At 42.3% G+C, this 16,261-nt stretch overlaps 1 protein-coding gene across 2 annotated transcripts in view; it reads left to right on the top strand.

The window, feature by feature from the left end:
* CPED1 (cadherin like and PC-esterase domain containing 1) overlaps positions 1 to 16,261 on the top strand; it is a 174,099-nt gene that overhangs the window by 8,418 nt on the left and 149,420 nt on the right. The window contains exons 3-5 of one of the 2 annotated variants that reach the window (XM_075146952.1): positions 102 to 1,689; positions 3,368 to 3,537; positions 6,686 to 7,161. In XM_075146952.1, coding sequence (XP_075003053.1) covers positions 6,910 to 7,161 — 252 coding nt within the window. In that variant the 5' untranslated portion in view covers positions 102 to 1,689; positions 3,368 to 3,537; positions 6,686 to 6,909. Of the gene's footprint in view, positions 1 to 101; positions 1,690 to 3,367; positions 3,538 to 6,067; positions 6,213 to 6,685; positions 7,162 to 16,261 lie in introns of those variants that run through there. The other variant, XM_075146961.1, reaches the window with a different exon arrangement.

Genomic DNA, 16,261 nt, shown 5'->3' with positions numbered 1-16,261 from the left:
CTAAACGTTAGAAATAAAAAGGTTTGTAAATGCTTCTCTTCCCCCTGCTAAATGCCCTTACAGACTGGGCCCTTCCTTCACATTTGTTGCTCTCATTCCAGCAACTCCGTGACTGGCTTGCAAGCTTCACACGTTCCCACTGTACGGGAGGCTGTTTAGGACATGTCCTACTGTCACCCTGGAGGCCTGGCTGAGTGATCGCTCCTTCCTCGTTGCAGTAGCCTCAAAACCCGTGTCCTTGCCAATGGTTGTCCCCCTCCACCCCGCCTCCTTCTCGTGGAAGCTTTTCTGACCTGGTGCTGGGGGTGGAGGGGAAGGGCCCGGCGTGGGGAGGGTGTCCCACTACGTGGAACGGTTGGTGAGCAGTACAGATACCCTCCGCTGCAAACACCATTTGGGCAGGCATGGAGTGGCTAGGATGGAGTCAATGACACTGGTATTCTCGGTTTCTTCCCACTCCCGTTGGTCATTTCAATACACTTTCACCGGAATATAAGCAGCTAGGAAGAACTGCAAGGAAAATACTACTGTGTAGCGCATAAAGCGCATTCAGAGCCCCTCTGCAGGTACAAGGCAGTGAAGAGCTCTGCTTGCAGAAGTAGTGCATGAGAAAGTAGAAAAGTGTGCAAATAAGCCCAGAAAATGTAACTGAAAAAAAGACAATAAGAAGGATCTAGATCACCTAAAAGAAGAGATTACTCACTCTGTTAAAAGAAGAGAACGATTTTGAGAGAAGACAGAGCTGTCATTGGAAAAAGTTTGTAGGAAGAAAGAGGAAGACCTAAGAATGGAAGTTCAAATGTTCTCACCTGAGGTGAGAAGAGGGGGACCAGCAAGATGCCAGAGAAGAGATGTGGACCATGACAAAATAAAATATTTACTTAAAATAAAAGGAACACGAATGCTGTCAGAGGTCATGAGATATTTCACGTCGTTCCTGTTCTGCATACCCAAAGATAAATGTCTATGTTCTTGCAGCCTATCTGGGCATTTTTTGATCACCACTGATTCTTATTCAGCTCTCAGCAGTAACCAACGACTCTGAGCAATTGAACTGGCTATAAAATCCATAAATTTCTGTGTAATCTCAGAATAACTGCTGCAAGGGGATTATGTCAAGAGTCAGTAAATAACTGTAGACAGGAAGAAGCAAAGAATTTACTGATCTATTTTTTCCTCCTGATCTGCAAATTTGCCTTTTAAGCAAGAACCAGTATCTTTATGAGACTTTGGTCTTCAGCTGCTTTCCCTTACCCTCATGTCAAGGAACTTTCTGTATTATTAACATATATAAATAAATACATACCTATGTTTCATTGTCACCCTTCTGCCAAAAGATAGTAGTGAAGAACATGGCTGAGATACAAAGAGATGCCTCTGGACAAATAACTCAGTTGGCCCAGATCATACCTGAAACTTTAGGGAAGCTGGGTAGGTTCAGTAGTTTGGTGAGCTGAGTATCAAGCTTTGCCACTGCCTAAGAGGTCCTGTTCCCTTCCTCTGTTTACATCCTCTCTCACTCGTCTTCTCCTGCTGTTTAACAGCACTAGGGCCCGTTGGACCTCTCAGTCCATTCAGCTGACTCACCTGGCAGAAAACCAACCCAGCTGCACAGTTTTTTCTCATGAAAGGATCTAATGAGCACCACCACAAAGTAGGAAGAGAGGAAGGGAAAGGGCAGGAGCAGAGGTAAGGAGGAAACACTGAAGGCAGGGGAGAGGGGAGCAAGCAAGACCTTCCCCTTTCCATTACTAGAAATGGGAATTGCCCACGGAACTGCAGGTCTAACAGCATCTTTCCTGGGGCAAAACATCCAGCAATCACAGCTCTTAACACACTGATGAAATTTACAGACTAAGGATCTAAAATGGACTATATATTGATTATACATATATATGTGGACTGTAAATCCTATGGCAAGAGAAGTAAACACACTGCTTGTGTAGTCCAGATCATTTATTGCCTCTTACATAAAGACAAAATATTAAATAAATCGAACAATAATGAGAAGCAAAACCAAAAAGGGAGTCTCCCCTAAAACTCTTCTCCCGTTAACATCAACTGTTTTGCTTTCCAAGGATTTACAGAATCTTCTCTGCTAGCCTGCCTTGACTGTGAGCCATGATCAGAGAGCTGAGCCAAAGCGGGATTAAGACGTGAATCTTTGTTCTCTGGAGTGCTCTGTGGAACAAAATCACAATATCATTAAGGCTTACAGCGTTCTATGAATGGGAAAAGGGGAGAGAGTTTGGGTTTTTACTATGCTGGGATTAATTTAAACTTCAGTAATATCAAATCTTCCAATGCACAGAGCAGTAATGAAATGTATTTCTCCTATTTTCTTCACTCTGTGCCAGTCTTCCCCATTCATTACTTATAATGGGACCACACACAGGATTGAAGATACTGCAAATCTAATTGCAATCTGGATTGAATTCAGGGTGAAGTAAAAAATCGTGGAGGGTGCGACTGAGCTGGCTTCTCCAGCACAGTTTAACTGGATGTTTTGCTTGAATATTTACAGTGCTATTAATGTCTATTGTTCATAAAGCTTTTATCCAATATTTGAAGTTAGTGAGAATTTATGGCCCTTGGCATAGTTTTTAGTATGCTAGAAAATGAAGAAGAAATTAAAGAGTTGACAATAAACAGTGAAAATTGCATACAGGTTTGCACTGTGAAGATTACAGACATGATTACAAGGACTTTGACTATCAGTTCATTTAGAAATTATCTGTTTGAGCTTATTTTTCATGTGAGCTCATTTATCACTGAAATGGTTGCTAGGACAGTATACTTTGTAATTTGAAACTTGCTCTAGAAAAGAGCAATTGTGAATAGGTTTTTAAACATATTTTCTTCTTGGCAGCCTCGATATAGTGAAATTATTGATGCAAAATGTTTTTTATTATATCAAGTCCTGATCTTACAAGCACTTATATCTAGACTTAACTTTATTCAGAGTTGCAGAATGATTCATGTTAGACCTCTGAGTGAAATTAAGCATGCATAAAATGGACCTATTCAGCTGGCCTTAAACTCCTGCTAACTTTCTGTGCCTAATATTTTCTTCTTGATTGGCTCCTGGCGAATATCTGTCCAGGTCACTATTTAGACCATGGAAATCATTCTTCAGCGGTCACTAGCTTTCACCACTGAACAAACACAGAGACTTGTGTAAAATGGAAGCTGTGTGAATATGAGCTGGATTGCTTAAAACCCCAGTGAGATGATGAATGGTGCACATTACATGCCTGCATGGCATATTGGCTAAGTCCTTTCAAATCCTAGTCCCTGGCAATTTTTAGCAAGTCTTGTAACTTTCCTCTCACCTCTTCTGTGTCAAGGTATCTTTAAACACTTACAGTCTATTCCAGATGATGCAGATGGAACTGGGATTCTGGCTGCAAGCGCTGGAGATCACTCTTGACAGTCATGGCTGGTTGGTTTTGGCAGAAGCGATCCCCGCAGCAGAGCCGGCTGCTGTAGGGAGCATCCAGGAAAGCAGTCCTGAGTGAGCGGAAGGAGCAGGGAGAGGTAAGCAGGCTAGAGATCCCGTAATCCATGCAGTGGGAGCAGCCACTGGAAGGAACAGGTCTGGGAATCCCAAATACGAAATGAATACTAAATTTGTTTTGTATGTCAGAAAGAGGAGATTTGCAGCTGTCTGCTAAGAATTCTGAAATACGTACATATACCTGTGAGTATAGATACTTAGCTGGATACTTCTGACCTTACAGGTAATTGTGTTCTGCAATTATTTAAATATTATGCACTGAAGAATCTTTCTTGTGAGTTTGGGACCCAGGAGGCCTGACTCTTTATCCACTTATATCCTTTTCTTAAGTGACTAGTTAATGCCAGGGGAGTTAGTCCCCATTTGGAATAGTCCTGGTTTATTTTCTGAAGTGTCAGAATGTGACCAGATAAGTCAGCAGACTTACAGTAAGTCCAGAGATGTGTTGGAATCCTGATTCAAAAGATGACAGGAATCATGTTCATTGCACTCTAGCTGTGATTGAAAGAAGTATTTACAGCTTAAGAAATGTGCATTACATGCTATTGTCATGAAAAGAAACCACAGAACATAGGGAAAAAGCCAGCTCACTCCTCGGAACATCTGGAAAAGCAGATGAACAGAAGGCTGATCCCCAGGAGTATACAGGAGGCAGTCATCTGCCTGCCCTCTGCTGATACCCCTTCATCTCTGTTTTTGTAGTATCAGTCTTGGTACAGTAAATGAGTGAAAGCTGTCAGCTTGTCCTGAAGACTTGGGGCCCATGAGTGATCTTGGGGTTGCAGGAAGGATGAATTGACTCTGAAATGTTGGGGAAAATGTGAGGATAAAGACCCCACTTACGAACTGGAAAGGGGGAAATGATGTTGGCTGGAGGAAGTGCATAGTTACTTGCTGTGCTGAAGGTAACGGAGGGAGCAGAGGGTGAGGACAGAGAGGGCTATTTTGTTCTAGCCTGGGACTCTAGCAAGGGTCATACGATCCCCACATCATGAAGCAACCTTTAATCCAAATCTTTATAAACTGGTTTTAATCAAGTCTTCTGGCAATGGCATGTAAAGCTCTGACTAAAACCCCCTCACTAAGAATCTGGGAGAAGTTGACAACCATGGAAGTGCCACCCACACAGCTGGTGGTTGTGGGCCCAGAAATCAGGGCATGCCAAAAGCCACAAGACAATCTCTTAAAACAATAAAGCAACTCTGCTATTCTCTCCTCCTCTGCTGATGGGGTTACAGTGGCTCCCAGGCTGGCTGTAGCGTCTCTGCAATCCTCCTTTGAACGTACCAGCTCCCTGGGTACCCCCCTCCATTGTATGGCATAAGACCTACTCTGAAGCCAGCTGCAGGGAACCCATGGTTTTCCAACGTCCGCTAGCCAGATTTGCTGGCTTGCCAGAGGTTTTGCAGCACAGACTGGCTGGAGCAGAGCCCAAGGACGTGAACTGGTGTGCTGGGAAGGAGGGAGCATGAGCAACATGCCGCCAGAGAGCAGAGATGGGAGTTTCTGTGTGGATGGCAAGCATCTATCACGGGAGGGTACAGGCAAGTGTTGTACTCCTTTCCTACTCAGGATAACCTAGGAGTCTAATTTAGGCAATTATAGTCCCAGACAGAAAACTAAAATGCAGTGCATGTGACAGCTGAGGTTCTGCGTGAGGTGTTGAATCACTTCTATGGCATTTTGCTATATGTGCAAATTGATGGTTTTAGTATGGAAAAAAAAAGGATTTGAAAGCTGAATAAATACCAACATTTCAAACAAATATATCCTCTACTCTTCATTGCTCTGTATAGGCCTCTAACTTGCTAATGCTGCTGCTGCTGAATTGTGTAGATTGGCTCAAAGTTTCGTAACAACGCTCATTTCCTATATACGAGGCAGTGTAGGAAGAACTCTTTCTTTTAAAAAATAACTAAGGATGGAGGATAAAATAGACGACTCATATGCAGATATTTTTAGCTAAAAGAACTTGATTATATGAGAAGTTTAGGTCTATAAAGATAACAGAATTCCTCAACTGTTCCCATCTGTCTCATCCCTGTCCTGTGTCAGCAGGGGGAAGTAGTAACTAAGACCTTCTGTGGCTTAGATACTAAGTGCTTTCATGGGAGTATTTTTGTCCGCCCTCCTTTCTTTCCCTCTTTGACACCACTAAGAAGTTTTATTTATACACTGCTATGAGATATTATATCTAGTACGGAAAATTACTGACAACTGCTTTGTCAGTGACACTTATGCCCAAGTAAATCTGCTTCCTTTTACAACATTTTTGTTAATCTGGATGAAAATATTGCAGGTGCTGCTCAGATTTCTGCTGTCTGCAAGATATAAATATTGTTTCAATTAGACTGATTGCTGTAACAGCAGTTTTCTAAAAATTGCAGTGATGGTGGCTTCGAGGCATGCAGTGCGAGCAAGGACACCTCTTGTTCCCCATCCAGATCTCGGGCTGCGTCTCCAAGCCCCGTGCCTGCTCAGAGCGGAGCTAGTTTAGCCCCACCCTCTGAGCAGTCCAGCCTTTATTTATATGAAATCTGTGGTCCAACTGGCTTCAGATGGCGTGTGTATGTGCGTGTGCCTGCCTTCTGAGTGTGCGAGACGAGCTGGGATCATGAGCCAGGGTTGTTCCAAGTGGTTTTAATCAGCAGCCCATTAGAGGGGAACGGAAAGCTTCTAACAGGATAAGAACAGAGTAAGTAAACCTAACTTTGAACTCGCAATCTGGACAAAACAAATGCAAACGAAAATCTTCATAGTCTGTCAGTTTTCAGATAAATGATCACTTTTAGAGAGAAAGCTGTGCATGCTGACAGGAAGGAGGCAATTTAAAAAGACTGGAATGAAGGAAACTGTAAAAACAAAGTGGGAATTGAGAATGCAAGAGAGAAAAAAACAGCAAACGATTGTTCATGAAGTTGGTACACTCTCTTACTCTTTTCAGCTGTGGACAGGACGTGTTAAGCTTTAACCTCTTGCTTTCTTGGATACTATTGTTTGGCTGAGTAGTTCTTTCTGCAAAGGGGGTGAAGATTTCTGCTTCTCACCTGTCTGCTGGCAGGTCTGTTCTCCCAAGAGCACGATGTGGACAAACTCGCTACGGCTCCTTACAGAGTGCCCCATGGCACCGCTGCTCTTTGCTGCTACTCACTTGTTGTTTTTTCACAGGTTGTTCCCGCACCCCCATGGGAGGCTGCTTCCCAAGCCTCTGCTCCTCTGGAACCTGTGACTTCTTTCCAGGAACCAGGAAAGCGCTCAGCAGCAGAAACGGGGAAAACTCTCGCTAGTTTTGGGTAAAGCGTGCCTTTGACTTTTTTTACCCTGGCAAGACGTGACTCCTTGGACTGCATCTGCAATGTGGCAAAGGGTGAAGTGAGGACGGCAAAGAGGCCATGGTTTGTGGGCAAGTCCCCGGGTGCCGCAGGCTTTGTCGCCCTCGTCCCTTCCTTCTGGCCTTAGTGGTGGCCATCTGTCTGTTCTGCCAGACCCTGACTCCTCTCATGACCAGCAGCATCCTTTCGGCAGTCGTTAATGGGATTGCCCCCAACAAACTGACTAAAACACAGCGAGGAAGATACAAGGAGGTCTCCCCAAGCAACACTCACTGCTTCCTCCCTGGCAGTAATTCACAGACAGTGAAAAAGGTAAGTCAGCTGGAGCGGAGTGCTGAGCAATAATTAGCAAAGCGAGGGATAGCGAGTCTGGCAGGATCATCTGAGTCCAGCTAAAATTAGCCTAAGCTTGGAAGTCTGAGATCTGTATACAAACAAACGAGTGATCTAATGACAGCGGCATATGCGCAAGCACATCTCCATTACCAGCTCCTCAGTGTGGTGTTATTAACACAGGAATCCTGAAATCTTCGACTGAAACATGGCATTGCTCTGTGACTCCAGGGAGATTTCAGTTTGCTGCACAGACCATATTTTATTTTGGCTTTAGGAATCGGGTTAGAGGCTTTACAGTATGGGCACGTAAATCAGGAGCCAGTGTGGTTTCATGAAAGTGACTGAGGCTGTTAATTGGCACCGGGACTGCAGCTGCCCTGTGTTAAAGTGATCTGCTGGTCAGTTTTGAACTTTACTGGGATTCTGCTGAGAAGCTGAGTTTAACTGCATTTGAGGAAAAAAAAAGCGCTTTTCACATTTTCAAATCACACTATTTACTTTGGAATCTTTGTCCCACAAATTTTACTTTGTCCTTAGGTTACCTGACCTCATGTTTATTTTGTATAGGGTTCCTAGAATGGGTGTTAAAACCTAACAAATGCAGATACTGTTATTTTAGGTTGAAAATGTGGTTTGTTAAATGATCCAGACTGAGATAGTTATTTTTACTCTGGAATCTGTGATCAACACTAGCACAAATGTTTCAGGTTTTCCTCAATCCTATAGAGGGCTGCTAACAGCACAGCAGATACCTCATTGTGAAATTGTCATTATGCTGGCCTTTTATACACAACTGTATCAGGACTATAAACATTAATCTGTGACTTCACAGATTATGGACAGCATCCACATAAAGCAGTTCAAATAATAAAAAAAAAAAATTAGAAGACTGCTTCTTTAATTAGACAGGGTTCACAGTCTGAAAGGTCAGCAACATTGATTTTAGGAGAGCAGTTGTAAAGTGCATCTTCTGCAACAATCAAAAATAGATATGTGAAATAACTTTGGCATAAACTCTTTAACCTTAAGTCTTAAAAAATGCATTTTTTTTCTTGTGAAGGTCAGAGAAATTTATCTTAAGAGTTGCAGAAATCTACTCCATGCTGCATTTGTCCTAATTTTATATTTTAATAACCTTTTAGTATACTAGGTTCCCAGATTTGGATTTGTTCAACAATGTGACATGAAGAATTACAATTTAAGGGGAAATAAGCACAGCTGACAGATGCAGGTCGCACTGTGTTACAGCTTTTGACACTTACAGTCCATTCTTTTTTTCTCATTGCTATTGTAATGGCAAAGAACATGTTGTATCTTACCTTGGGCTACCTGAAGTCTGTAAGAACTGGTGAAATAATGGCAAAGTTTTGCTAGTATGCTGTTTGGCTGAAAATATCTGTAATTTCTTCTTTCCCAATTTGCCTGAGAAAAATGCAGATTGACATTGAACTTGGTGTGCTGGCTGTTTGAAATGAGAGGGAAGCTTATGTTTTTACAACATGCTGTACTTACTGCCCTCCAGCATACGTGGTTGGATGTGACTATTGCACGCACATGCTGAACCTATAGTTCGGATGTAAATGCATATGTTAACCCTTATAGGTATGTTTTCCAGGGCTGTGCTACTCTAACACATTCCGTTTCAAGTTCTGAAGACCACCCATAGCTGGCTCCCTGTTTGTCTTGAAAGTTTCCTCTAGAGCATGATGAACAAAATGTCTTGCACATGTTGGGATGCTACTCTAAGTTGCTCTCTGTTTCCAGAGAATACTCTGCTGGTTGTGTGGGCTGAATAATAATCTCAGGGAACAGAAAAGACAAACATCTCCAAAAATCTCTACCACTTTGCTTTGAAAGTGTGTTCTTGAACTGTGTGTTTTCGCCCACTGCTGATTCAGATAGCTAAACTGTTATCTTGCTTGATTTTATTGGGTACTCAGTAACATCCAAGACAGATGTCACAGTTGAAACTTTACACTGTTTTATTTTACAGTCACGTGCCCACCCACAGTAGCTAGTTTGGAAACAAGTTTTCATTAAAGCTCTGGTTTAAATCTTCATGTATGAATCTGGGAAAATACTTTAAAATATAGGCCAAATTATTCACATTTTTAATTAACTTGTCACACATGTATTCTTATTCTATAAATAGTCCAGCAAGCAACTTTATTAAAAAGAATCTATTATGCAGTTAAACAGTGACTTAAAGAAAACACTACAATGTGTCTTATGAAACCGAGGTTCATGAATAAGTTTTAAGGAAAAGAAGACCCTGCTGGAGATAATATTCTTTAGATTACACCCAGTGTTTCTGGGTTTTGAGCTATAGCATCTGTCACACTACAGAATCTTTTCTGACTGGGTAGGGGCAGGTTTAATTCTCGCTTCCTTCAGAGAAACAATCAGTAGTGTGTTGAGCCTGCTGCGAGAATTTGGTTATGATTGTTATTGCATGAGCAAAATCCCCTTCCAAAGTCTGATAATTTCTCCATTCAGAGTATGCATAGCAGTAAGTGCCTCAAAAAAAAAAAAAGCTGGCATTTTTTATGACCCAGTGGAGGAAGTGGAGGGAGAGATCTGAGGAAAAGATGCAGCCACTGCATCTCTGATCTCAAAATTTGTATCACTGTGGAAAGTTCCAGACAAATGCGGAAAAAGCATGGGGCTGGAAATTGCCAATTTGAACTGTAAATGTGTCTTCAACTACATCCAGGATGCCCTGGGATGGAGCCATTATGGTCAGGCACTTAGTGCAAGCTGTCTTTTTTAAATTGCAAAAATGCAGATTTCATTCGTAGCCTGGAAAACCCGACAGAGCTCATAGTACTTCTCTGTCAGGTATCACACATTACAGGAGTTTTAAAAGCTGCTGGAGAGTTGGTCCTGTAGCCTTACTTTCACATGAACAGAGGTCAACATTTTCTAGTATAAAATAAAATGTTAATATCTGTAGCATGAAAAATAGAAGGCTTATTCCTGAATCTCCAATGTTAAAGGCATTAGAGGGAGGTATCGCATCCAGCAGCAGGCTGTCTTCAGGTTCAGCCAGGCACACTTACCTCCTGCGTAACAAAATATTTGCGAACATATATAGTAAGGAGAAGAGTTGGTGCCGGAGCATCAAAACTAAAATAGGTTATCAACAAAAAAAGCCCATACAAGCCCCGTGGGTATGTTTGCCTGGCATGGTATTGTGCCAGAAACACCTTTGGTACCAGCCAGATGTGAAACTGTTACACTCATCTTAAGTAATTGAGCTCTGCTTCTCAGCCAGTTCTGAGAAGAGCTAATTAGCTGGTTACGCTGTGTTTCCGCTCTCTGAATTAATTCAACCAGAGCCAACTTAGGTGTCTCTGCACAGCAGCGTGTTTTGCCCAGGTAGACGTAGTACCTCTGCTGTTGGAAGGAAGCAGTGAGACAGTATTGCTCCTGTGGTAGGCACTGTTTCGGCATACTAGCTCTCTAACCATGGCCAATGTATAAAAAAAAATTAGATCTTTTAAATTTTAAGGTGGGTCTTGAAGAAGGTTATTTCATGGATACTCATAAGAGTATGGCTTCACATCCCCTGGCCATTTAAGGCCAGCTGAGAAAAAGAAGACAAACAAGACATACAGCTGATTATATGGGAATTTAAAAAGCCAGTGAGGCTGGCATCTTAATAAATGAAGTATAACAGGTATGGTGAAAAAAGCTGTCTTCGCTTTCAAGGCCCTCAACCTGCCACTTATGTTTGGTGTAAAAAATATGTCTCCAAGAGGAGCTATAATGAGGTGAACAAACAGGAATAATGAGAAAAGTTTTTTTATGGCTTCATTCTGTACAAATAGGATAGGATATCATTTACTGGGAGGTAGACAGTATGAAAGATGCAAGATAATGACAGCTTGATGTGGCCGTATCTCAGAGACACTATGTAGAAAAAAAAAACAAAGAAGAAAACTAAAACAGCATCATCATGTTTTAGTCCTAACCAAGATCTAGAGGAAGATCCAGTTGAACATCTTGCACTGGTTAGAGGCCCAGGTACCTATATTTGAAAATTGGGAGTGAAATTATTGAAAAGCTGAGAAATTGTTACTAGAACTTTAGAATTCTGGACATCCAGAGTGGAATTATCCTCTCTTTACTTGAGTGCTCCGCTCTCTCTTGTCAGAGCCAGAAAACTGGACTTTATAGTCAATGGAAATAACTGCCTCTAATGCAAAATTCATCATGACTTAATGCAGACATTTAAAACAAATCCGATTAACTTCACCTTCTAAAGGCATATGTCTGGGTTTTTTTCTATTGATTTTTTGGACGGAATATACTTGCTCCAGTCAGAATAAGCAGGGAAGGAAGGGGGCAGGAGAGGAGCGTCATGGAAGAAGGCATGGGGAAAGGAGACACTTGGCTGGGGCAGATGTGGGAGGCAAAGTAGGGAACTGTGGCTGTAAAGTAATAGTATCCTCAGAAGGCACAGAAGAGATTGTGCACAGAGGAGTCTGGATTTGTGCTGGGGAAGAGAAAGAGAAATGGGAATGGAAATGGAAAGAAAAGAAGACAAAGCTAGTGGGAACTTTTAAAATGTAAATATGTGAAAAAGGAGAAATGAAGCTGGATGATAGAATGAGAAGGGGTGATTTTTGCTATTATGCAGAAATGGAGTGTGGTGAGACCTCTGGATAGAAAAGATTACATTATGCATAATCAGGTTTGATACATTTTTAAAGTAAATTTAATCTTAAAAAGGATATTTATTTTATAGGATGCCATAGGGGGATGAGAACTCTTTTCCCCTCACAGAAGAAGAAAGAACTTTGCTAGTATGAAACCTCTGTTAATAGAAAGCAATCAACAGATGGTACGTTATCAGCAACTAGTTTCCTTGGAATGATACCACGTTCACATTGCACCCTATGAAAGCAGGACATTTCCCCCCCACTTTTCAATGTAAAATGCAAAAGGCACGGAGGAAACAGCTATTTTTACTGCGCAGATAGCTAGAGATATTTTGGTGATAAAGGGCAAGGCTATTGTGGTAGCAGTCAGGAAAGAGAGGCAGGGTGGAGACTCTTTGCAGGAAGGGAACTTTGAGAGGGATGCATCAGCAGCAAATGGGAAATGGGAGCAGAATCTCACTCATGCTCACTTCTCTGGAGCCCTTTCCTCAAAAGTAGCTGTTTTGATAAGATGGTAGGATTGGCTCATTGTCTCTTCTCAAGACAAGGCAGTTGGTACCCTGAACTACATGCAATCATAAAGTAAAAGCATTTTGATAAAAAGCTCTGTGCTTCCAGCTCAGAGTGCTGGTGATGACCATGCAAATAACTCCAGTTTTGCTCTTGGATTTATGAAGCCATCAGAAGCCATCAAAGTAGTGCCAATAGTCCAGTTGCTTGTTCTGTATTTATTCAGGGAACAATTGGAAGCAGAATTACATTCCAACCATTTAATTCTACAACCCAGTCCTTTCTGATTAGGAAATCTAACAGAACATAAAGACAACACATTTAAATATCCTCCAGAAAGTGAAACAGGAAATTAACTTCTCTGTTACTTCTCGATACAGGAGCTATGTGCACTTCAAATGTAACGGTAGTATGAGCAACTTAGTATTTCTATGAACTTCTATGCAAACATGAGAAAGAATTTAAAAGTCACAGTTGGAATTAATAAAGGCCTGCACAGTCCTGTAAATGAATGGCTTAGGGCATTAGAACCACATGCTAAGTTTTTATTATCGCTCTTCTTATTAACGCTGTTTAATATTAGTGCGGTAGTTTCTAGGAGTCCCACTCATGGATTTTTTGTAATGTGGTTGTGCTAGGTGATATTAGCAGCGAAGGTAGATCCACACTTCTTTTGCTGGCTAAATGGGAATTTAGGCAGTTCTCTGCCTGTGAAGATCGCAAGTAGTTCCAGTGTTGTTTGTATAAGGCTGGTTCTCTTTCGTGGTATTTCTGTTGCACTCCCCTTTCATGCAAAGGCCCTTTGGTTTGCATCGTGGCTCATATATCTCTTTTGCAGCAGCCCAGTACCTGCAGAAAGGAGTGGGGTTAAAGTAAGCTGCAGTCAAGTTATTTGAAGCTATTGGACAAGACTCTGACAGTCTTGGCTAGCTTGGTGTAAAAGAGTGGCTGCCTGTTATCAACACAGGGACTAACGCCACCAGAACTGGGTAGCTGAAAAGATGATTCACCGTTTTTGAGTTCTTTCCTGAGAGAAGCTTAGGCAGACATGAGTTGGGCCATTATGTTAGGAAGAAGAATTTTGTTTCTGCAGTTGAAGTGATGGTCAATGAAATTCTATGGCAACAGTTCAAACTGTGTATTTGCTTCCTTGCCAGGCAGAGACAATGCATCAATATTTACGGAATTATGCAGTCTTCTTGGAATCTGAAAAAACGCCAAAGAACTGTTTTTCTCTCCTCAACTTGAAATATCTTTGCTATTTTCTTCTTGGCCAAAACAAAGACAGTAATTATATATTATATGATTCAGTTACCGACCAAATTTTGGATTTTTGGAACAACCTAGAAATTCCGTACAATAGAGGAAAGCTTCAGAGACTAATACAATCAATTATATCTTTATACATTCATAACCTAGAATTGGATAAACTGGTTTCAAGGCAAATGTCAAAACATTTTCTCTTTAACAGAGAACTTCACAGCTATGTGAAACTTGCAGACAGACAGAACTAAGAATTGCAACTCAGTTAATAGATATCTATTTTCAGTCAGACAAGGATGGTTACCTAATTCTTGAGCTTTCATATTATGTAAATGCTGTAAACTGGGTTGTTTATCTCATTTGTTAAGACCTTAGAGGAATATACACTTGATTTGAAAATTTTTTTAAAATCCATAATAAATTTTATGGAGCTAAATTTGTTTTCTTTTGTGTTTTTTGTGTTATTCTATAAACTGAAAAAAAATTACAAAATTCATTTTTATGCATTTTTATTCACTTTACAGCCCATTGTGGTTTGTTTAGACCAGTTGTTAAGGTTGTGATCATCTGTGTAAAAGCCTATTGCACTAAAATGAAGTCAGTGACTCAGCTAAGTGCAGTGGTTTGCAAGCTGTGAGAGCAGGTATATCATGTCAAAGCTGACATAGGCCTCATCCTAAATCATATGGGAAATCTCAGCTTTGCTGTCAAGCCTCATTAATTTCTGTGGAGACAGCCACACTATTCTCTAAGTAAGACATGGGCTACAGATGTTCTTTACCAATCCCTTTCACGTAAGTTGTATTGAATCTGTAATAAACCGACCTGCTAACAAATAGCCTGAGACTTCAAACTGGGGAAGAGCTAAAAAATGATTGGGACATGAAAACATTTGACCACTTAACGATTATTCTGAAATATTCAAAATGTTATGGATCCTTTTTTTTGGTCTAAGCTTGTTGCACATTAAAGTTATAGGAATGCCAAAAAAATCAGAACCATAAAACGTCAAAATATGTGAACAGCTTATTTTCATCTATTGCACTCTGCTTCTTTTATACCAGCTCTCTGCCCAGACTGCATTTTTATGATTAAGAAACATTTTATAAAAACCAGCAGACTCTTTAAGTGTATAAACATGACTGCTTTTGCTATAATATTGGAAATTCTGAAATACATCCAGTAGTAACTAGATCAGCATGGCCACTGATGTAAGACATTTTATATAGAGCTTTGGAAAAAATTATGGAATCACTTGCTACAAGCATGCAGTTGGCCAGAATTTTTTTTAATTCTGTGTATCCAGCGGGTAGTTTAAAACAAAACAAAAAAAAACCCCACCTTACATTGCACTGGCTTCGCAGTGAGAGGACACGTTGCATCTTGTAACCTGGACTGTAAATAACTCTGAAAGGAAAGGGCAGAGGAAATAAATTTGGCAACACTACGCGTGGATCTCAAGCAAGCACCGTAAAAGGTGTTGAGCGTCTTCATATTATTTAATGGTACCAGATTAGACATCAGGTCAAGCTGTTAAATTTAGGACCCTGAATTGCCTCGGTGTCCCAAAGATCCCGTCGTGGCTTTTTGGGAAGCTAGTGGATAACAGCGCCTCGTGTCCAGCACCTGGGCGGCGGGAGGGGAGGCTGGGGGTGCAGGCGAGCACGTCCCCAACCAGGCCTGCCCTGTTCCTCACAGCCCTGCGTCAGGAGGCTTTGGACAGTGGCAGCCTGAAGGATTTTTACATGTCTCTGGACCGTGTGTCCCACGGAAAACCCTCTGGGGCAGCTAGCAGCATGCTCCGTGCGCAAAGGCCATCGCCAGCCCTCTGCGTGCCCGTGAAAGGCGGCCGCTGGGAGCCAGCTGCTGCGCAGGCCCCGTGGAGCCGCTCGGGGCCGTTTGCCTTTGTGTTTTGTGGAAGTGACCTAGGTTATCACCATTGCTTGAACTTCCTTCTTTTTTTTTTATGCTACTATCAATGTTCTCTAAATATTTGCCATTGCCAAACTAGAGCGTTGTAAACATTTCTGCTTATCCCCAGGGACCTGGGGAAGATGCCGTCTGCTCAGCGCTCGCGTGGAGGCGGGAGGGAGAGCTCCCCTCCCCTGGAAGATCCTGCTGCAGGCAGGCTGGCGCGGACCGTGGGGTCCTCGGGGCCCTCGCGACGCCTCGGGGCCAGTTGGTTCCTGTCCCGTTGTGCCTCACCGTCCAGGTGGAGGGAGCGGTGGGGGGCACAGCTCGGCCCCCCAGCTCGGACAGCAGCCAAGGCCGCCAAGGCCTCTTGCACCAGGCGTGGGCTGCGAGGCGGCCGCCAGGCTGGGGTGAGCCCTGCGAGAGCTGCCCTTGGAGTATTGCCCGCAGGGGAAAATAAAGTCTTGCTGAGTGCTTGAGACAGAAGCTCTTAAAGTTTGTTTGAAGCAAAATGCTTATGGAATGACACTGCAGAAGGCTTCACTTTTGCAAAGAAAGGTGTTTTTTGTTAGCATGAAAAAAGCGCAATAACGGTTAACAAGGAGGGGTGCACACAAAGTGCAGCCAAGTCCAAGGCGGGAGCCTCGCAGCAGGCGGCGAGCACCCTCAGCCGCACCGGGAGGGACAGGAGCGGGACAAGCCGTAATCGCCAGCTAAAACCGGACAGG

This window comes from Calonectris borealis, chromosome 1 (assembly GCF_964195595.1).
Source record: "Calonectris borealis chromosome 1, bCalBor7.hap1.2, whole genome shotgun sequence".
NCBI classification, from domain to species: Eukaryota; Metazoa; Chordata; class Aves; order Procellariiformes; family Procellariidae; genus Calonectris; species Calonectris borealis.
This window is presented reverse-complemented; position numbering and strand designations above follow the sequence as displayed.